Consider the following 22,622-nt stretch of genomic DNA (forward strand, 5'->3'; position numbering starts at 1 on the left):
CATAAAATAAATGTTGCTTCAACTCTCTCTGTCGTTATTATGGTAGCTGTCATCCCTCAGGATACCTTTACTGTCTTGGACATCACATCTGACAGCGCTAGCCTAGCATGGGTCAATGGTCAGCCAACACCATTCAACATCACCAAGGAACGGAAAGTCGGGGGTCGGTACGTGCCCGATGGGCTCTACCAATACGGCGACTGCGACGTGTCATACGTGTTGGTAGCAGAGCCCCTAGAGTCAGCTACCGAGTATCGCTTCATGTATGTGCCACAATCTGGCAGCCCGTTTGAGGTGGAGATCAGAACGGGTAAGGAATGGACTACTATTAACTGGAGGGGGGGAGGGTGGATGGAGAGGGGGATGAAATGACTCTTTTAGTGAAGGGTCAATTGGGAAGAATGGAGATGAATTGAAATTGACTAAAGGAGGGACAGTTTAACACTAATGTCCCATTAGTGGTAAGGTCTTCATAAATAAGGATTAATTTCAATGCAAAGTGAGGGTAAATTTCAATGCATTTTTTCCTACTTTTTAGACAGAGCAAGGCACAATTCCTATGGCCAATATACCAATTAAGTTGTTCACATTCACTAAAAAAATATAAAAATGCTTTACCCCAGCCACTTAATTCAAGTCACATCAGCTTGTGAAGCCTGAGCTGTGGGAATAAACAAATTTTTGAAAAAGGACATTTTACTGTGAAAATAACTCAAAGTGATTACAATCTACAGCCAACCAGTAGCGTTCACAATATCAGACAGTACAGAGAACCTCAGGTTAAGTATGATTTTTTAAATGCTAGACCTTTTCAGTAATTTTCATTGGAGAATGATGTACAGTATAATTACATGCACTTAGAATTGTCAGGAAATCGTTTACATGCTGTACACATATCCTCTTAATATGTATGTAAATGTGAGACCCCACCTATTATCCATTGAGTACAATGTAATAATAAATGCATAAATGCATAGTAACAATATGCCATCCTGTGAAACTCAAATCTTACTCCTGGATTTCCCCTTTGCAGACCCAGAGTCCATATTCAACTGCTCTGTCGACACCATCGTCTCCAGCTACACCCTCACCTGGACTCCAGCCCCGGGGTCCAGGAACGACGGATATCAGGCGAGGATCACCGACCAAGACAGTGATGTCCAGGAAATGGTTGTACAACCCGACGAGGAGCTGGAAATTTTCAAGAATCGGCTCCCTCCGGGTACGAACTTCACCTTTGTCATCAATGCGGTGCTCGATGCGACTGACGCTTTCTCTGCACAGGAGGCCGCTGTGCCCTGCCAGATCGAAGCAGCGACATGTGAGTAAATTTGTTCTGCATTTGAATTGCTTTGTTTTTGCTGCTGATTTGTAGTGTCCCTGTAAAAGGTGAAACATTATGTGTGATCATTTTTCTTCCACCAAGCCACTTCTAGTGTATTTTACTTGTTGCTCTGCACATATCCTAATCTCTCACAAAATAAATGCAATGGGTTTTGTGCTACTTCAGTGAAGCATAACATTCCTAAATATGTCCATGCTGCAAAATATTTCACATTTCCAGTATTTGCTGGTTCTAGAGTTAGTAATAGAAACAGGGTAATTTGTTGGAAATCATCCCAAACCTCAAGTGCATTTTTGCATTCGGCCTCATGGAATATCAACCCGTGTACATTTGTGTATTCTATTTACCTCCAGTGGGTTTTGTGATGCACAGTCACAGTTGATGTGGAGAACGCATTTGATGTGAAGACGAGCACAGTAAAGACGTGAAGCAAACTTGATATCAATTTGTTGATAGGTGGAAACAGGTGATGAAAAATACAGGAAGTTGTTTTATCTCATATAATTGTGAGCTTCACAAGTGTTGAGCAGTACTAGATGGATTTAAATATGTCCAGTTATGATTTTGTCAAACATTCTTTTTTTGCAGTGCCTCTGTCTGAAGGCGTGGCGATACCGATCACCGTCAGCACCACAAGCTTCATGCTCATCATAGGTGATGCCAGAAACGTGCCAGGATTCCAGGGTTATGAAATCACCACTGATCCTCCCATTAATTCCGCAGACGTCACAATCGACCAGACTACCAGCTCGGCTACTCTTGAAAACTTAACACCAGGGCAGCTGTATATTGTCACAACTATGGTACTGGGCACCGACCTGGTGAACTTTTTCCTGGAACGAACAGGTACAAGTCAAGGAGTTGCATTCCGGCAGGGCTAGATACGAACTTTTTTCGTTGGTGGCCATTTTGGGCTAACAAAATCATCAAATTTCAATTTTGGTGGCTGAAAAAAGAGGGAAACAATATAGTAATGAAAACTATTCACTGAACATCAATATAATACAATAAGCCATGATAATTATTTGAAAACTTGCAAGGTATGAGAAGAATTTTAAATACCACATGTTGCTAAGAAGTAAGATAAAAAAGAATGAAGTGAAATTATTTGATTAAGCACTAATATGTTTAGAAATCATGATAATTATGTGAAAATATGCAGGTATGATGAAGGGTCTCAAATACCACATACTGTGACAGAGTTTATTTAATAGTCTAACCTACAATTTTGTAAATGCAACCTTGAATTGAGGCACATATACACTGTATGATATTTCCATGACATCACATAGTAATGAAATTATTGTATTCAACGTACGGGTATACTTACATCTATTTTTAGGTGGGTATGATTTGGCTGTGAGTAAAAATATACCTTGCAGAGAAAATTGTGTGAAAGTATACCCCTATGTCACTTGCTGATTAGGATGGTGTACTGTTAAAAGATTTTTAAAAAAGAGAATGTGTCATCATTGTTAATTAGTTGCTGCTTTGTTTCCTTCTCTAATATACTTCTACTCTCATAGTTCCTTTGAGTCCAGCTACGGTTTTATCCCTCACCACTGCTGCGACTTCTGTCACTGTATCCTGGGCTCGCCCGGTGGGCGTCTTTGATTTCTTCCGCGTTTCTGTCAACCCGACAATGGACACGGAAGAAACTTCTGCTACTCTTACTGATTTGCTGCCAGGCACAAACTACACAGTCAGTGTGGTAACCGTCAGTGGCACAGGTCCATACCAGCAGATTAGCAGCTCCACAGAATTGAATATAACCACCCGTAAGTTATCAGCATCACTGTATTAAAATCAATATCTATCTACTAAAGTATGAATATTATTATTGAAATGTGTGGGAAACAGTTGTAAGCTAGTTTTTGTGTATTTTCTTTTTCTTCTCAAATTACATATTGGGGCACACATTCGTGTTGAAGCCAACTTTATTCTTTGAAATAGTATGGCCCTCATTTCTGTGCCTTGGCCATGTGAAATATGTGTGAGGTGCATATTACACATAGTACTGGTACTTCATATTATGATTTTTAGTTTGTTTTGAAGTTAATTGACACCACTTGGTATGAATTGAATTGTAATATCCCGTGACATTTTCTGCACAATCCAATGTTTTGCACTTGATATGCAAATCATGATGTAGGGAGAGAGCATGTGTATCATTGTATTGAATAGGTAATTTGTGATGTTCAGTAATCATGTTAGTCTCCATCTAAGGCATTATAGAAAAGATTTATCCAGCTCAATGCTATTAAATAGATGTTTTGTTTTTGTTTTTACGTTTCTTTGTGATTTTTTTTTTTATTCACAGAGATGCTGGGACCGAATGATCTTGAATTCATTAATGTGATGTCGACGTCATTCACTGCTCTGTGGGGAGATTTTGCACAGACGTATTTTGTGGTACTAAGAGATGACAATGACATTCAGGCGGGCGTCAATACCATCAGTGACCAGATGGTGGACATTCCATCAAATGACCTTTCAGCCGGCATCTCTGCAGCCAGTGTCTACAGCCTTGAAGTGTGCAGTTTTCCTACCCTCACACCGTGTGTTAATGGCCGTGTACGAATGAGTGAGTGTGTGGCACTTGATTCATTTCCTATGATAATCTGAGAGATTACTACTCATTATTCCCAAGCAGTGTGAAGGAATGCAGAAGAGGTGGAGTAAACATCAAAGCGATCGGGTCACTAACTCTTTTAAACAAGAAAATGTGCTCCATGTTCAAATTGATGTTTTAGCGTAAACATGGAGCCAACAGAAGTACAGTGAGTTTCCCTTTTAGCGAATCATAGCGGTAATAGTTTTCTCAATGTTGGACCGTCACAAAATGCCTGAAAGTAGAAAAGTCTGCTAATTTTGGGCTTTTTTGTGGTTACTTTTTCAAAGTCATAGTCACAGTCCATGAAGTTATGTGAGTCAGATGCGGTATAAATGTCACATCCTGCACAGATCAGTGGTATAGTTGTGAGGTATTTTGTTTAATATCTCAACAAAAGCATCAAATCCTGCGTGTTTCCTTGTACTCTGATGGCCATATCATATTGAGATGATTTTATGACATGGAATCACTCTTCCTTTAGCCCACGCCCCCCCCCCCCCAAAAAAAAAGGGGCTACCAAAATTTAAAATAGATTCATAAACCAATTTTTTCTGCATTCAGCGGCTGGCAGTCAGTTTTTCAATGCACAAGTATGCAATGAGTATGTTACCTAGACATCCACCTCTCCCACTCCCTCATTTGTCTTACACGAAACGTGCAGATTGTATATTTGTGGATGAATTTATGTTGCTCTAACTCGTTACGAGACCGTATAAGATATATGAATGGCATACACACTTTTCCATGGTCACAGATCCGGAAAGCCCTCAGGAGCCCAGATCGCCCCTCATGAGCCCGTTTGCCCTGTCCTTTGAATGGGATGCCACCAACACCTCCTTCACGGGGTACCGCGTCTACTATCTGCCCGTGCCCTACCGCAGGGAGCTGGCTCTGACGGTTCCCCGCAACTCCTCCGAGGGCAGGATGTTCAGCCAGGACTGCCTGCGGCCGGACACGGAATACACCTACGAGCTGGAGACATATCTAGAGGCCACCAATGAGTTCAGCGAGCAGTCGAGTGATGAGGCTCAGTCAATCACCATCAGAACCAGTGAGTTTTACCACACTCTCAATCCTTCTATGTCATCATTAATGGCACAGCTAGTCAGTCTTTGTAAATGATGATAATAATAATAACATTTATAAAGGGTTTAAAGTCATATTTCCAAGGGAAAGTGAAAGCAAAGATAAAGAATGAGTAAAGTAGAAAACATTGAACAAGTCCATCCACATAGAACAACAGCAGACAATTACGTGTAACAACAATTACAACTACGCATGTACTACTACTGCTGACACATATAACACTGCCTGAAAAGGTATGTTTTAAGGAGTGACTTAGTTATTGGCCTGTCGGATGCCGGTGGGGAGATTGTTCCATAGTGTAGGGGCAAGGGGAAAGAGAGGCAAGACAGGAAATCTATTGGTGTCCCCCCCCCCCCCCCCCCCCCCCCGCGAGGATTTTATACTGACAAGGTATTCATTCACCCCTTTCCCATCATCACACTTTTAGTACTTTTGATCCAGTTCTCATGCATTATTCATACCTGCCAAATGTTCTTATTAGTAATGGGAGCATTCCAATGTTGTAGGAAAGGAGAAGTTTCATTCAACCTTGAGTCCCTAATTTTGTCAGCACCTGCTAATAGTATGGGTAATAGATGAAAGTTCTTACTTCTGCATCATATTCTCCAAGTTATTCACATTTATAAAATTGTGGGGTTGACTCAGATGCATTATTTGTGGCTACAAGCATGTTGGATAAGCCTTGGATGCGCATTCTGTGTTGAAACCATAGATGCAAAGTTTGGGTCTGTCATCAAATTAGTCTTTGCTGTAGTATTGCTTCTTATTCTCATCTGTTTCTTTTACAGCATTTGTATATGTGATACAGTCAGAAATATCATTATTTTTTTTAAGGTGTCGATTAAGTATGTACATCAAAACATTGTGACGTAACAGAAAGATAAACCCACATGATTACTGCAAAATATCTTTGAATGTCACATTGTAAGTATTTTTCTTGCATAAGTGGTCAGCCCATTTTCAGTTCAGCTGCTTATAGGATATCCACATGACCTGCTGATATTTGAATAGTCATTACACAGTGTTTAATTTTGCTCAAAGAATTCCTTATCTATTGCTTTCAGTTGATGACATATTCGACTCAACACATCTTTTTAGGTTTAAAGAACGGTATCCTTACATATGTTCCACATCTGTGATCTTGCATGCAACATCTTGCTTACGTACAGGGCCGTACTCATCAAACGAGCCTCACATTTTCGACACCACCAACACGTCGCTGACGGTCATCTGGGTGAACGCAGAGACGGACGGCAGGCAGGTGTGTCTCACAGAACTGTGCAGCACTCTGAGCAGTGGCTCGCCCAGCTGTCTTCCAACTAATTCGACATGTCCCATCTTCTTCACCTTCAGTGGGCTGGTTCCGGGCCGTCGTTACGTTGTGTCGGTTCAGATTAGCAGTGGGGAGACGGAGGACATTCTTTACACCCAGACTGGTAAATCAATGCCTGAAATCCCAGTAACCATGTCTTTCATTTGATGCTGTGCCTTTGCTGTTATCATTTCAACAATTCATTGTCAGTGTTTCATAACAGAGAGTTACAAATTCTCTTTCAGTTAGGGTCTCTGTTGTTCAGATGTAATTGTTTCAGTTACCAAATTTTCAACAACCTCTTCATTCCAGCTGGTTCCCAAATTGCCCTACATCAACATAAATAAGTAACAAAATTAATTAGTGTTTTAATAGTAGTAGCCATGAAAAAAAATTGTGGCCATTCATACTCAGACAGGATTCAACCTACGACACCCTTCTTTGCTGAATATTTGGAATATTATTGATGAAAGATGAAATACTTGGTCTTTTTGTTAGGGGTTATTATTGTATCTTTTGTTTAAAATGAAATGCAAAAAGCGTGCAAGCTGCCCGCATTTTTATTTAGTTTATACTTTGGAAGTAATTCACATATTTTGGATTAAATTGTAGGTTCTATAAAATTAGCAAGCAAAATTTCAGTTGTACATTTACCTCCCCCTCCACACACACACACACACACACACATACACACAAACAAACAAACAAACACAAAGGAAGTGCTGTACATACACAATGTGGGGTAGCATCTTTTGATGTCAAACCTTGATACCGGTATTCATTGATCTTTTGCAGAGCCAAATCCTCCGGATTTCTTCAACGTGGCCTCTTTGGGATCTGACAGAGTGCAGGTCCTTCTTGCCCCACCCAAGGGCGACTTTGACGGCTACATGCTGACATTTTCACCTGACAAGGGCAGCGTCACTCTCTCACCGGAAGAGACAGAGTATACCCTCGATGGCCTTGCTGATGAAGCCACCTACACCGTTGAAGTGGTTACATTCACCAGGAGTGGACTTCTGTGCATTGAGAGCGAGCCAAGGTCCCTCAACGTTACGACCAGTGAGCTTTTTAAATTTTCATAGTTTGAAGTGATTACTCATACCACTTTGGTCAATACAAACAGCAATATCTCTTCATCATAACGATTTTATAACCACTGAAACCCTATTACGTGTACAGCTGTAGTTTAAAGAAAGATCATACGTTGTATCTGATACAATTTCCTTGAGGCTATCCAGACCTGAAGGTGTAGTCAAGGAGAGCTCTCAGTGCGTAATATTTAATTGAGATTTCACTCGTTGCCAATGTTATAATCCTTCAGTGTTAGATTTATTTAATCCTTGAGATATATGACAGAAGTTGACTCCAGTAAAGATTTCTCAACAGGCAACCAGGTTGATTGAGACTCTTGTAGGATTATCTGTTCAATGAAATTGATCCATTATATCATACAATTTGCCTAAATTTATGCCAAGGCGAGAGAGAATATCCATGGGGCTCTACTGTGTAAACATGAATGAGGGAGTTGTGCAGAGGTTGGCAGTACATGTAATGGTATTAAGCTTAAGATAGTGCAATGCTATCTCGGCAATTAATTGCAGATGATTATGGAAACTGACATTCAAAAACCACAATCAAGAATGCAAAATGAAATCAGATAACAGCATGTAGCAAAAAGAAAAAAAAAATGATTTCATTGATTGTCATTATTTGTGTATATGCAGGTCCAGCTGTACTGAGTGCAGCAAACATCATGAGCACAGAGCTAATCCTCACATGGTCCTCGGATGGATTAAATGAGAATGCACTGCAGTACTTCCGACTGGAGTATTCCTCGATGGTCAGTGGCTCACGCACCATCCAAAAGAATACGGACCCAAACAACGACTACTACGCCTTTGCCATAACTGGGCTCATCCCGGGCGATCTCGTGACCATGGTCCTGAGGGCCGAGTTTGGTAGCGGACTAGTTTTTGTCGATGAAATCACGCGACGCACTGGTGAGTCTCCTCATTCTTCCAGACTGGCATTTCGATGTCACTAAATCTTTTCATTGTATTTTTATATACTAATTATGCTATTTATGAATGAAATTAGAATTTGGCTGTAAGTCATTGAATAAAACCCCAAAGCTTCTTTTTTTTTTTTTGAGACTCTTTTGGGGAATATGATTGGATGCACATTGAAAAAAAAAAAATCGGTATCAGTTTTGAATTCTTGTGTATTCTATTGTTTTAAAGGGGATGGCTAGTAACTGATGAGTGGGAATCAGTGGGAATGCTGGGGAATGATTGTTCCAATTCTTGTGGGATTCATTTAAGAGTATGTTATATATCTATTGTGTGAAAATTATTTGCTTCAGAATGGTCTCATATTCAAGTAAGGTGCAGTTTAATGGTTCCAGGCTAGCATGCCTGTACAGTGATGGGGCATTAAACTGCACATTACTTGAATATGAGACCATTCTGAAGCAAATCATTCTCACACAACAATAGATATATAGTGTACTCTTAAATGAATCCCATAAGAATTGGAACAATCATCCCCCAGCATTCCCACTGATTCCCACTGATCAGTTACCAGCCATCCCCTTTAAAAATTTCTTATGTATTTGTTTTTCTTCTTTTCTTTCATTGTTTTCATGATGGAAATTGTAGGTGACACTATTTCAATAATAAATAACATGAAATTAATTAATTTCAGTCAGTAAAAGTCAAAATAATGATGCATTTATTAATTTTGGCTTGACACAGTGTTTGCATTGGATTTGTACACAAAATCATACTTTTTAGTAATTTGGATCGGACATGGACTTATGTAATGTTACGTAACTATGGTACCGCACACCCAGGTGTCACAAATTTGGTCTCAAAAGTTGTGCAGGACTTCAATGAAAATAGTCTTGAAACGCTGTGTCGATGGCTTCTCGCGTTCCAGACACAAATTGTGTGAAACGTTAAACCTATGAAAGTGCATATTACTCTTCTGCGCTGTAAGAATTTCTGATGAGCTTGAACAACATCCACCCAGTATTTTTTGATATATGCAAGCAAAGTTACATACAATGTAAATAATAGCAGTGTCTGATTGATGCCAAGATAAAAGTAACTGTGTTTTCAATTTTTCAAACATCAAATCTTACTCAACAGAACCTGCCGCTGTTCCTGATGAAACTTTCACGGTCGTGCCTGTCGACGACGTGCCAACATCCCTCAGGGTGAACTGGCGTCCACCTGAAACAGGCCGTTTCCGGGGCTATCGCATTGAATACTCGCCCTCTGATGGGGATCAGATGTCTCCCGTGGAGCTAGGGAGTGGCGAGGAGGAGCTGACTCTAACTGGGCTCCAGTTTGAGCAGACCTACAAGATCACCATCACTGTCATCATGGGGAGAGGGGGGACGTTCCAGGAGAGCGACTCCCGCTCCGTCACACAGAATACAAGTACGTTTCATATTTCTCAGCACCATGCATGTTTCTATACATTGTACTTGTTCATGCTGTAATTGCCAAGTGAACCTTTTAGCACAAACATCAGAGCTTTTTTGTACAGCAGTGCTTTCTTTTATTGCTTCACATTCAATACCCAAATTTGCCTTAGCAGACACAGGCTTGTCAGAAATGTCTGCCCTTGCATTTACAATAAATGAGAGGTGCAGAAAGCAGTGATATAGATCATTCTACAATTTTAGCTTTTACATGTTTGTGAGGGGGCATGGAAGAAAAAAAAATGAAACAAAAATCACAGCTATTGTATACTGATTTGTTGTTGACAGCTCACTACTCACACTTGTCCACAAAATTAGTCTTTCAGTCTCAGGTTTTAGCCCGAGACAAACAGTGAGCCATGCTATGATTGAATCTAACTGGGTAAAGTTTGATAGATACAACTTGTAATTTTGATTCATGGCAGCAACCATGCTAGCGTGAGGAAAATATCCAGTATGGTCCTTAGTGGCAGCATTATACAATTCTCTGTTCCTCACCTAGGCTGTTTCTCCAGACTACTGTGGGTAGCTCCAGCGGTTTGATCAGTGGTTATGAAAGTCATCACTTCCTGTGATATACAAACTTCACTTCTTTTTCTTTCATACAAGCAAAGCTCTAAAGATTTTATTTCCATTTTGCTCACACCACAAAAGAGAAAACTCTATTAAGGCATGGCTCTTTATACTTTAATGGGATATAGGAACACAAATGCCAATTTTCAGAATAGTTACCTTTGGCAGAAATTCTAGTCACGTCGCCATTGCATTCTCTACTACTTTCGACTCTTGCAGCTATGGGGGCTGAAAATGAGGTCAACATAAGGGACCTTGATTCCACCTCAGTGGAATTTACTTGGTGGGGTGAAGGGGAAGGAAATTTCACAGTGAGTCTCAACGCCTCTGACTGTCCTGGAGCAGCAGTCCCTGCCCCCATGATGAACACATCACGTTACGCCCAATTCTCCGGGCTGACGCCGGGGGCTACCTACACGATCACAGTTGAAGAAGGCACAACTGCTATCATCACCGATGAGGAATTCATTACCGGTATGTCACTGTACAAATATGATTTCAAATGTTGGTTGTTTTTTTAAATTTTACCAACCTCCAAAACCAACAAAAACCAACAGTGACTTCAGGTAGGTAATGGGACATTACCAAAGACAATTATCTTTCTTTTGTATATTACTAAGTTCGTCGTGATTGAGAAATAGTTCAGTCATAATAGTGAAAATATGCTTGTAAAGTGGTGCATGTATATTGTAACAGGAAGCTTCTCCACTGCTTTTGTTTTTCCTCTCTCTCTTTTCCTCCCCAGCCACTTGAATTGTGTTGCTCTTTGCCAATCTTGATGCAGTGTTCTTAATCATTGCCTCGCGTGATCCAGAAATAGTCGCTACAATTTTTTGTGTGTGTGTGTGTGTGTGTGTGTGTGTGTGTGTGTGTGTGTGTGCAGGAAATGTATTGCAACCCATTTGATAGAGGGTTTTGATGTGATCGGCAGTGATAGAATGCATTCTTTGTCAAGGTACCAAGTACTATAGTAGTAGCTGTAGCCTTTGAAGCTGTGAGGGTTGTATTCTGATGCCTGCAGATATGTACGAACATGAAATTGAATAAATACAAGACCCATTACGAGACAGTAATGCATTTTTTTTTATTCGAAACCAGTAATCTAAGTCTTCAGTTTTTTATCCCTGTCGACTGCTTGAGCTTTCATTATGGTTTTCCTAAAATCTTGCAAGTCACATGAAGAAATTCCTGAGAAATGAGACCCATCTGCAAATGACTGACATTGTTCATCACTCTTTGTGAAGTGTATTTTATTCTGTCACCACAAGTGTGCCTTCATTCCCCCCCCCCCCCCCCACTCGCCTTTTTCTTTGTCAACCACAGTACCGGACAGAGTGAGTGATATTCAGGTGCGCTTCATCAACTCCAGCGCTCTCACCTATTCCTGGACTCCGCCCAGCGGTTGCTACGACCGAATTGAGGTCCGCTACTCGCCCGACACCTGCACCAACCCCTCCCCCATAGTCCTCGAGCAGGCTGAGAGCAGCCACACCCTGACCCTGCTGCAGGCTGACACTGACTACGACATCGCGCTCGTCACCTTGGAGAAGACGGCTCAGAGTGAACCTTTTGACATCAGGCTGCGCACTGGTATGCAAATACTTTAGGCCTACAGCATGTGTGTGTGTGTGTGTGTGTACATGCGCACACATTTGTGCGTACATGTAAGAGTACACTGTCTCAGAAGTTTGGTAAATCTATCTTGATCAAAGCAGTTGCGAAGTGTACTCATTGATTTTAATAATCAGAAAGTAAATTGTATGTACATGTACCTACACAAGATGTGTTTGGAGTTGTTGAAAGCATAGGGCTTACTTAATTAATGAAAAAAAATGAGGTTCTTTGAGAAATTTGTCACCAATCTTTTGCTGTTTTCCTATTGAAAGGCTGTTTGCTTTGTTATAGGGTGTTTTGTTGTAGATGTGCACATACTTGCACAGTGTATGCATACTTATACATGCACAAAGGATTGTATGTTTCAGGGTTTGAATTTTAAAAGCATCACTGTGCTTGACAGTGCATAGAAGCTAGATCGGAGTTCTTGTGGATTCTATTTGGTATCGAGAGTCAATATTCTAGATCCCTGCTAGCCAAGAAATAAGTTAGCAGGATTCCTGCATATTATCATAATGCAAATATGCACATGCCCCAGTCATTTTGGCCAGCGGAAAAATATATTTTTTCACTATTTTCCATATATTTTTTTGCTATTTCATCATTTCATGATATATTTTTTGGCTATTTTCTTTGAAAATAGTCTAAAAATCACCCTATTTTTCTGCTATTTTTCCCACCTTCCCAACAAGGTGGACTATTTTTTTACTATTTTTATTCACAAATAGTGGAAAAATAGCTCTATTTTTTAGCTATTTCAATTTTTCTTCCCCTTCACGTACTATTTTTAAACTATTTTTTGGATACCACTAATTTTCTGCTATTTTCCTTGAATTTCATGTACTATTTTTAAACTATTTTTTGTCTCTAATTATATTTAAAAGACGATTACACTATTTTCTTGCTATTTTTTGCTCTCTCGTCTCCTTCACTTTTTGTTTCTGCACTATTTTTTAGCTATTTTTTGCTATACACACATTCATTTTTTTTTTTTTTTACATAGAAAGGGTCTAACCTACAGTACGGTACCGGTATTTGCAAAATCGGCTGACAAACTCTCACGCTCGATCACTCCTAGGGAGTGTTTCATCAACGTTTGTCGGCGCTGACAACTTGAATCACGATATCGCCATAGTAACAGTCACGGTGACCATGCAGAGCATCTCAGCCAATCAAAACCAAGGATTTTGCTGAAACTGGTCAGTGCCGACAGTTGTCGGCGCTGACAAGCGTTGATGAATTCACCCCAGGGGGAGCATTTCATGAAGCATTTTGTCGGACAAAATTGATCGGACAACTCTGCTCTCAGCCAATCAGACGGAAGGATTTCAGTAGCTTGTAACAGTTTGTCAGAAAAATATCCGACCAAACTGCTTCATGAAATGCTGCCCTGGATGGTACGTGTTTCATCAACGTTTGTCAGGGCTGACAAACGTTTATGAAACACCCCACTGATCCTTTGAACGCCACATTGCATTCATGCATACGTGTACATTGCGAAGTGAGCAAACAATACATGTACATGTACTTGTAGTTGTATAAAGTATGCGATTAGCGGTTTTTGTACAGTGTATGTAATCCTATTGCTACACACATGAATGGAAGATCGGGTTATTGAAAGTTTATCAAGCCAGACCCTAGTATATGTCACAATTACGTAAACAAAGTTGTTGGCAAAATTTATTTATAAATCAATCTCCTAGGTTTATAATTATTCAATGATGTTTATCACAAAAATGAATGCGAAAAGTCATATTTTGATGGTCATTATGCAAGTCATGACGGCCATCCAGACATCGAACGTGACTGGCATCAACCGTGTGGTTTCAACAGGCGGGATTATTATCAGACAGTAATCTTACCATTGCAAGCATAATGCGGCTTCACTTTGTTGATTTACGAAAATAATAAAATGCAACATCTATTCACTACGGAATAAAGCATGTAAAAACCTTGAACAGGATCAAAGACTCTTGAAAATAAGCACGTAATAACTCATTGTATCCCGTTCCCCGCAGCTTCCGGAGCGCCGTATTGATACACAGAACAATAGAAAACTGTCTGAGACTCTGAATGCGATTCATCGGCGTGTATTGGGCTCACACCCGTAAATACAAGGTAATGCCCCAGGCCCCTTCACAAATTCGTACCAAAGATACCAAAATAAATGAAGAAAAAAATTGATTAAAAATCAATGATGTAGTTTGGCAAAAAACTGAATAGCTGTAGATATTGAGTATGAATTCCTCTACAAATTGCATTTTGGTTGGAAGATGAAAGCTCTTCTGGTGGAATTTGAGGGGACTATATTTCATTGGGTACGTGTACGGAAAATGGGTGATTTTTTGAGTGATAAGAACTCGTAGTCTAGCTTTGCGGACCCTTGGACAGAATTTGAACTGAATTATCCACCCTGAGAATTTGATGGATGAAAGGGTATATCTAACTTATCCAGGTTAGTGAAGCTGAAACACCTCATTTCACCCAGCTGTTTTACAGAATTTTTTGAAATTTGATTTTTAACACACATCCCTATGGGGAAATATTTATGGGTGTGAGCCCTATAGAGGATGCATGCAATGCACACAAGTCTATGGGAAGTATTCATCCCATACAAACTCTGCTGGTTTATGTTGATCTATTGTGTCAGATCTCTTCCTCCCTCCCCCCTTCCCCTTCCTACCCCCCCCCCCACCTCTCTCCTCTACCCCACCCCCCACCCCACCCCAACTCTGTTTGGCTACAATTTGTTTTCTTATTATGTTGTGGTATAGATAGATCTTTGTACATAGCAGGCATCAGTATCACACAACTTTGAATGACTGTGTTATTTTAATGTATTTCTTTGTTTGGCTACCACTGAAACAGGTCAAACTTCATAAAGTTAGTCTGTTTGACAAAACAGAGTCTTTTCAAGTATTTTGTAGGCAATAATGTGATGATGACACCCCATAATCAAAGATTACTGCCTGCCTCTAGGTATTCATCTTATGAAGAACTGATCCACACTACATTTTTATTTTTTTTTAAAAACCTCAAAGGGCATGAGTTTCAAAAATGTCCCTTTGAGAAGCTTTATGACCCTTGAATGTGTAATTTCCCATATGATGTAGGTGCAAATGTCATCAAAAACACATTTATGATGTTTACAAGTCAAATGAGAAATATGACCTCCACTATAGGGCTCACACCCGTAAATACAAGGGAATGCCCCAGGCCCCTTCACAAATTCGTACCAAAGATACCAAAATAAATGAAGAAAAAAATTGATTAAAAATCAATGATGTAGTTTGGCAAAAAACTGAATAGCTGTAGATATTGAGTATGAATTCCTCTACAAATTGCATTTTGTTTGGAAGATGAAAGCTTTTCTGGTGGAATTTGAGGGGACTATATATTTCATTGGGTACGTGTACAGAAAATGGGTGATTTTTTGAGTGATAAGAACTCGTAGTCTAGCTTTGCGGACCCTTGGACAGAATTTGAACTGAATTATCCACCCTGAGAATTTGATGGATGAAAGGGTATATCTAACTTATCCAGGTTAGTGAAGCTGAAACACCTCATTTCACCCAGCTGTTTTACAGAATTTTTTGAAATTTGATTTTTAACACACATCCCTATGGGGAAATATTTATGGGTGTGAGCCCTATAGAGGATGCATGCAATGCACACAAGTCTATGGGAAGTATTCATCCCATACAAACTCTGCTGGTTTATGTTGATCTATTGTGTCAGATCTCTTCCTCCCTCCCCCCTTCCCCTTCCTACCCCCCCCCCACCTCTCTCCTCTACCCCACCCCCCACCCCACCCCAACTCTGTTTGGCTACAATTTGTTTTCTTATTATGTTGTGGTATAGATAGATCTTTGTACATAGCAGGCATCAGTATCACACAACTTTGAATGACTGTGTTATTTTAATGTATTTCTTTGTTTGGCTACCACTGAAACAGGTCAAACTTCATAAAGTTAGTCTGTTTGACAAAACAGAGTCTTTTCAAGTATTTTGTAGGCAATAATGTGATGATGACACCCCATAATCAAAGATTACTGCCTGCCTCTAGGTATTCATCTTATGAAGAACTGATCCACACTACATTTTTATTTTTTTTTAAAAACCTCAAAGGGCATGAGTTTCATAGATGTCCCTTTGAGAAGCTTTATGACCCTTGAATGTGTAATTTCCCATATGATGTAGGTGCAAATGTCATCAAAAACACATTTATGATGTTTAAAAGTCAAATGAGAAATATGACCTCCACTATAGGGCTCACACCCGTAAATACAAGGGAATGCCCCAGGCCCCTTCACAAATTCGTACCAAAGATACCAAAATAAATGAAGAAAAAAATTGATTAAAAATCAATGATGTAGTTTGGCAAAAAACTGAATAGCTGTAGATATTGAGTATGAATTCCTCTACAAATTGCATTTTGGTTGGAAGATGAAAGCTTTTCTGGTGGAATTTGAGGGGACTATATTTCATTGGGTACGTGTACGGAAAATGGGTGATTTTTTGAGTGATAAGAACTCGTAGTCTAGCTTTGCGGACCCTTGGACAGAATTTGAACTGAATTATCCACCCTGAGAATTTGATGGATGAAAGGGTATATCTAACTTATCCAGGTTAGTGAAGCTGAAACACCTCATGGAGCTGTTTTACAGAATTTTTTGAAATTTGATTTTTAACACACATCCCTATGGGGAAATATTTATGGGTGTGAGCCCTATAATGTACGATGAAAAGGAGATCCGGAAATGAGGCTCGTTCGTTCAAAAGATTACGGAGAAAATCTTTACGAAAATATATTGAGCATAAAAAAATATTAATACGAATTATTAATAATATTTGATATCACAACGTATATTTTTACAATTTAGCGCCCAAAATTAATGACAACAAATTATTGTGATCATAAACAGGAATAAGATGTCCGTGCGCGTGTTGCTGTTGTTGTCGCTGATGGCCGTTAGACAGTGAGCGGTTTATCATGCGCATATCGTATCGCATCGGATCGCGCCGTTATTTGATTTGTGCTGTTCATTTCAAACTGCGGCGGCCGAACGGACGTGTACAGCATAAGCTTAGTTGCTCTTTACAGTACAATAAGGGCCTAATATTTGTGAAATGGCAAGCAAACGACGCAAGAGAATAAGATCAGGAACTGCTCCTTTTGGACTCTACTCGAAAAAGGTTGGTGAATTCAACTTTTAATAGAACTAGCGTTAGAAGACCTACATACAGTAGTCCAGGAGGGTGTTTCATAAAGGCAAGCTGTTCGTAAAGTTACGAACAACTTACGAGCAACTGGTGATCAGTTCTTGTGCTGAATTATAGACATTCTTATAAGTATAGCACATCAGAACTGATCACCAGTCGCTCGTAAGTTGTTCGTAACTTTACGAACAGCTTTATGAAACAGGGCCCAGTATACACTAACCGTAGGTAGCTAAAAATAGCAGCAAAGATTTGCAATGGCTGCCCTGCTCGCTCGATCCTTTCCGAGCTCTTGATCTGCAAGGTTTAGCTCTCACACCCATCGGCCTGACCACACAGTGAATGCCCTGATAATCATGGCTCTATTAAACGTTAGAACCAACGGGGATCGAAATTGCACTGCACAGCGAACTTTTTACTTTGGGTTTGGCTTAATTACTTTTCATCCCGCTGTGGGTACTGACAAAAAGAAATGGTTTTTACTTACTATATGGATTTCTAACGTTAGACCTGCGCAGACAGTGTACGGTATTCGTCATATATAACAAAGTAAAATGTTAGTGTTAGATTCTAACCGTATGTTAGAATCGAACAAGTTAACGTTAGATCTAGACAACTTAGAAATAATAAGACCGTTAAACTTAACAGTTGAGCTACGTTATAGCAATGTGAAATTGTGTGAAAGAGTGTTAGAGCATTAATAACTCATCTTGGTAGACAAAACTAACATGTTAGGCCTAACGTTAGAAACTTTATTCACAAGGTCCTACAACTTCGTGTACATGTGCTCTTTAATTGAAAGTCTGAACTGATTCCAAATTGGAAACCATTTGCATTTCATTTGCAGAATGCCAGAATTTAGAAAGGAATAATACCCACGGTTAACGTTCATTAGAGCTAGCCACGTAGTTTTAAATTGGCTACTGCGTTAGACCGACACTCACACTTTAGAAAACAATGACTCCTGTTGTACTACTAGTCTTGAGTGTTATCGAACACAGTTATGACAAGTGTTACAACTTGTTTTTAGATACAACAAAGACCAAAGTCAAAATTCAGGTGCAGCCTCATCAAGTCATCATCTCTGTGTATTTTTTTTTTGTTTGTTTATAGACGTCTATATTTGTTTGGTTATATCAAAATTTTAAGAGATAGAACTCTAACATTATTTTGTTGTTGTTTCTTATTCATCAGAATCAATGATAGATTGACTGGCTGATGCATCGATAGAAGACTTGAAGTCCATCTGTGAAAAATGACCGTCGATCATGCTGTTCATTCCTTTCTTGGGTACCCGGTACCGGTACATCTGCATACACTGTAGTAGTCAGTACATGTATGCAGCGCTGATTAACGTCAATACGTGTATGGCATCCTCCTAGCTGAATTCTTCGGCGAAGAAGTCGATACTCTGATGTCCTGCTTTTTTCTCGGCTTCTCCATGTCATCAAGGGGAAGGTATTCCTCTTTTATTGTTATTATTTTTGTTTTTGTTCAACCTATAGGGTGGCCCGTGAGGGGTTTGAGCATATTGTCTGCAACATACCCAAAATGTTTGTGCAACATCCTAAAAAACCAGCAGCATGCTATGAGCAACATCCTCAAAAGAAGTCGAATATTGGCAACATGCTCAAAATAAAATGTAATCAACAGGTGAAAGTGATGCATGTGTGCAAATATTGAGAAACATCAAACTACTAAAGACAATTTGTGCACAAAACATGATATGGAGCGTTGAATGTAATGGGCTTCGCCTATACATGTATGTGACACGTAGAAGTTAAAATGACTGTAAATTCTTTTAAAAACTTTAAAAGTACACTGTGTCTTTGAACAGCATCTCACATGCACCTCAGAGTGATGAAATGACCAATAGTTGTAGCAATCTAATCCCATTCTTTTCATGTTTGTTGCATGGTATCTATCCTGTGCAAGAACTACTGTTATTAGATGATAATAGTGCATTGAATAAATGTTCTATTCATTGCAGGAACAATCTTCAACAAGAAAATTCTCATGGCTCTCGGTTGCGAAAGGACATCCCAACGCTCTACAATGACAAAGCTACGGCACACTACCCAAGCTGTATCAGACCTCCCGCAAAGCGTCCAACAGAAGTTGTGCTGGAGCTTCCTGTCTATAGTCTTGGACATTAAAAGTGCAAGAACAGCTTTCATAGCATGTACAAGTGTGCATACATGCTCTCATTTCAGGACTGTTAGGTTGCAAGATAAGGTTTTAATGTTGTTTCGTTCCCCACCCCCATAGGTAGGCCCTATTGTTCAGTGCTCCTGGTGTCACTGAAGTCCAAAGCTTTCATGTATTATCTAAGCTACATGCATCTGTATGTTTATGTACATGAAACATGTCAAAATTTCACTGTATTTGATATTCAATTTAGAATTTTGTAGGTGTTATCATATCTCTAAATCATGTGACTGGCAATACAGTAAGCCGTATGTACAGCCACCGTGCTGTACATGAAGCAATAAACCTACTTTTTTATTGTCATAAGTAATTAACTCGAACAAATGTGCATTCTCTGTCTTACAACATTGTATTTGTTTACTGAGGTTCAGTACACTGTCTTCTTTGATTTGTTTAAACCTACATTTTTGCAATTCCTGGGAAATAATGTGGTATTTGTATGGTACATGTATCTTGTACTCTCACTTTTTTCTTTACTCTATTTTCATATATTTTTTAGAGTGAAGCTATTTTTATTTTCTGGAAAAAATATGTTCAAAATATATTTTTTTGCTATTTTTCACTGATTTTCAGGCTATTTCTAAGCTATTTTTTTTCCTATTTTGGACGAGAGAATAATCCTTTCTTGGTCTATTTTTTGACTATTTTCTTGTCTATTTTTTGTCTATTTTTATGTTCCAAAACATATAAGGTAAAAATATATTTTAAACCTATTTTTCTTACTATTTCCATTATATTTCTGAGCTATTTTCTCACTATTTTTCAAAGCAAGGAAATAGTAAGAAAATATATTTTTTTGCTATGTTTCACTGATTTTCAGGCTATTTCTAGGCTATTTTTTTCCTATTTTGGATGGGAGAATAATCCTTTCTTGGACTATTTTTTTACTATTTTTATATCTATTTTTTGACTATTTTCATGTCTATTTTTAGTCTATTTTTATGTTCCAAAACATATAAGGTAAAAATATATTTTTATTCTATTTTTCTTACTATTTTCAATATATTTTCAAACTATTTTTTCCATATTTTTTCAAGTGTGGAAATAGTGAGAAAATATATTTTTTGGGTCTATTTTTGTTATATATTCTCTCTATTTATAAACTATTCTATTTCGACTGGGGTGTATATTGAACTAACCCTATACCCTCGTTGCCTTGTACCATTGCAGCATGTCCTGAGGCAGAAACCCTCAACGTGGGTGAGGTGCGGGCTGACAGCATCGCACTGACTTGGGGGAACACGACGAATCCAGCGGCCACAGCCTTTACCCTCGTGGCCACCCCCGAGGGCATGGCGCCCATCTCGGCCGAGCTGGACCTCTCCGTGCTGGCCTACACCCTGGAGGGCCTCATGAGCGGTGTCCGGTACACCATCGTCCTGTACATCAATGGCACCGACGTCAGCGACTCTGTAGTGCAGACCACTTGTGAGCCCATTTACCTCCTGCTTTCCTACCCAACCACCAAGACCCATTGAATGTTATGTCTCTGTAAATCTGTCAATAGTGACATACAGATTTTGTATGATATGTCCTTTTGCTGCATTGTATAGGATAGGTATTGTGTTTTGTCAAGCATAACTGAAGACAAACTGCAATTAAGCCTCTTTGAAAATCCAACAGTAACTACAGATACAAATGCTCATGAAGTATTTTCTCTTTTTTATCCCCATAGCAAACAAAATGGCAGATTCAAACTTTGTGTCCTAAGTCATCTGTGCTTTTAGACATCATTATATGCCCATAACACAAATTTATGAGTAGCTTGTATCTTTTAGTAATGAGCTACCAGGGTTTTTTTGTTATTGTTTGAAATTGCACTTGTCTAATTGATAAGCAAGCACCCAAAATCAGCATGCAGTGCCTGAGCTTTTGATTTTACCATTTCTGATGTCGTGACATTGCTCATGCTTTATTTCATTATGTTTGAATTTAACACCTCCTGGCATCTGACAACGTTCCTCAACAGGTCCCAGTGAAGCCCTGAATTTGACGGTGGCTTTCTTCACCCAGACGTGCCTGTCATTCTACTGGCTTCCAGCCCGAGGAAACTTTGACAGGTATGCAGAGATCAGCATTTTCTCTCGTACGACAACAAGCGCATTCAGAATTATCCTTCATGTCATCTGTGTAGGGCATCTTGGCTGCTCAGTCTGTAGCATGTCTGCCTTACAATCAAATAATTTAGGTTTGAGTCCTGGGGAATCTTGCTGAGCTGTGATATGTGCTACATATATGCCATCCCCTCTAGAAAGAGGCAGAATGCTCCATTCGAGTGAGCAGCAGTTATCTACGTGCATCTTAGCACTTTAGTAAGATGTTCAACAGTTTCAAAAAAAATTGCAGAAATGTATGCCGACACGTAGATGTCATGATAAAGGAACAATGGCTTAACCTTTCAATCATTTTTTCCTTTTTTTTTGGGGGGGGGGGTGGGGAGAGGGAAGGGGAATAGAGTACTACAGAGTGGTCTGATTTTTATGTGCATGGCTTTTATTAATCCTTTCCCTTGCTTTTATTTCATACCTCATGTGCAGTTATGAAATCTCAGTCAAGTATGGCAACCCTCCCATCATAGTCGAGGAAAGGACTATCAGACCAGATGAAGAGCTCAGCCTCCTCATAGAGAATCTAGAGCCCGGCACACTGTACACCATTAGTGTTGTCACCACCGTGGATGGAATACAGGGAGAGCCTGCTGTCTTAACACAGAGAACCAGTGAGTACTACAAAATATGATCATATTTTTGCAGCATGAAAATTTCGCGAATTGGAGCTAACGGCCTTTCTCGCAGCATGAAATTTTCGTGACTTTAGTACCACTGGCATCCAATGCATGTTATGTAGACAAGAACTTTTACATGCATTTTAATTTTGCGAATGTTGCCGCTCGCGAAATTTGCAAAATTCAAAATGCACACAAACATTCCTCGTTTTACAGTATTAGAAATAGGTCTTATGTTGTATGTTGCGTTATGAAACTAATCCTTGAGTTACCTATGACAGTTTCATTCCATTAACAGCTGAGGAGGTTACAGATTTATATTATACATGTACATTGCTCTTGTGTGAATTTCTGTTCATTGTTTAGAAACTATAGGGCATAGCAGGGGCGGATCTAGGAATTTTGTAAAGGGGGGGGGGTCGCGCAAAGAATATT

The 22,622-nt window shown here is 39.4% G+C and overlaps 1 protein-coding gene across 1 annotated transcript in view; it reads left to right on the top strand.

Moving 5' to 3' along the window:
* The window catches only part of LOC139726670 (fibronectin-like), a 40,918-nt gene extending 19,978 nt beyond the window's left edge, over nucleotides 1-20,940 (top strand). The window contains exons 15-27 of the mRNA XM_071637656.1: nucleotides 47-310; nucleotides 1,034-1,321; nucleotides 1,934-2,191; nucleotides 2,872-3,123; nucleotides 3,666-3,929; nucleotides 4,714-5,010; nucleotides 6,215-6,481; nucleotides 7,153-7,419; nucleotides 8,085-8,360; nucleotides 9,510-9,803; nucleotides 10,640-10,894; nucleotides 11,744-12,010; nucleotides 20,633-20,940. Coding sequence (XP_071493757.1) covers nucleotides 47-310; nucleotides 1,034-1,321; nucleotides 1,934-2,191; nucleotides 2,872-3,123; nucleotides 3,666-3,929; nucleotides 4,714-5,010; nucleotides 6,215-6,481; nucleotides 7,153-7,419; nucleotides 8,085-8,360; nucleotides 9,510-9,803; nucleotides 10,640-10,894; nucleotides 11,744-12,010; nucleotides 20,633-20,940 — 3,557 coding nt within the window. The remainder of the gene's footprint in view (nucleotides 1-46; nucleotides 311-1,033; nucleotides 1,322-1,933; nucleotides 2,192-2,871; nucleotides 3,124-3,665; nucleotides 3,930-4,713; nucleotides 5,011-6,214; nucleotides 6,482-7,152; nucleotides 7,420-8,084; nucleotides 8,361-9,509; nucleotides 9,804-10,639; nucleotides 10,895-11,743; nucleotides 12,011-20,632) is intronic.
* Nucleotides 20,941-22,622: the final 1,682 nt, after the last annotated feature.

Source organism: Diadema antillarum, unplaced genomic scaffold, assembly GCF_040938485.1.
Source record: "Diadema antillarum isolate AM-2024a unplaced genomic scaffold, OU_Dant_1.0 seq00000095_RagTag, whole genome shotgun sequence".
NCBI lineage: Eukaryota > Metazoa > Echinodermata > Echinoidea > Diadematoida > Diadematidae > Diadema > Diadema antillarum.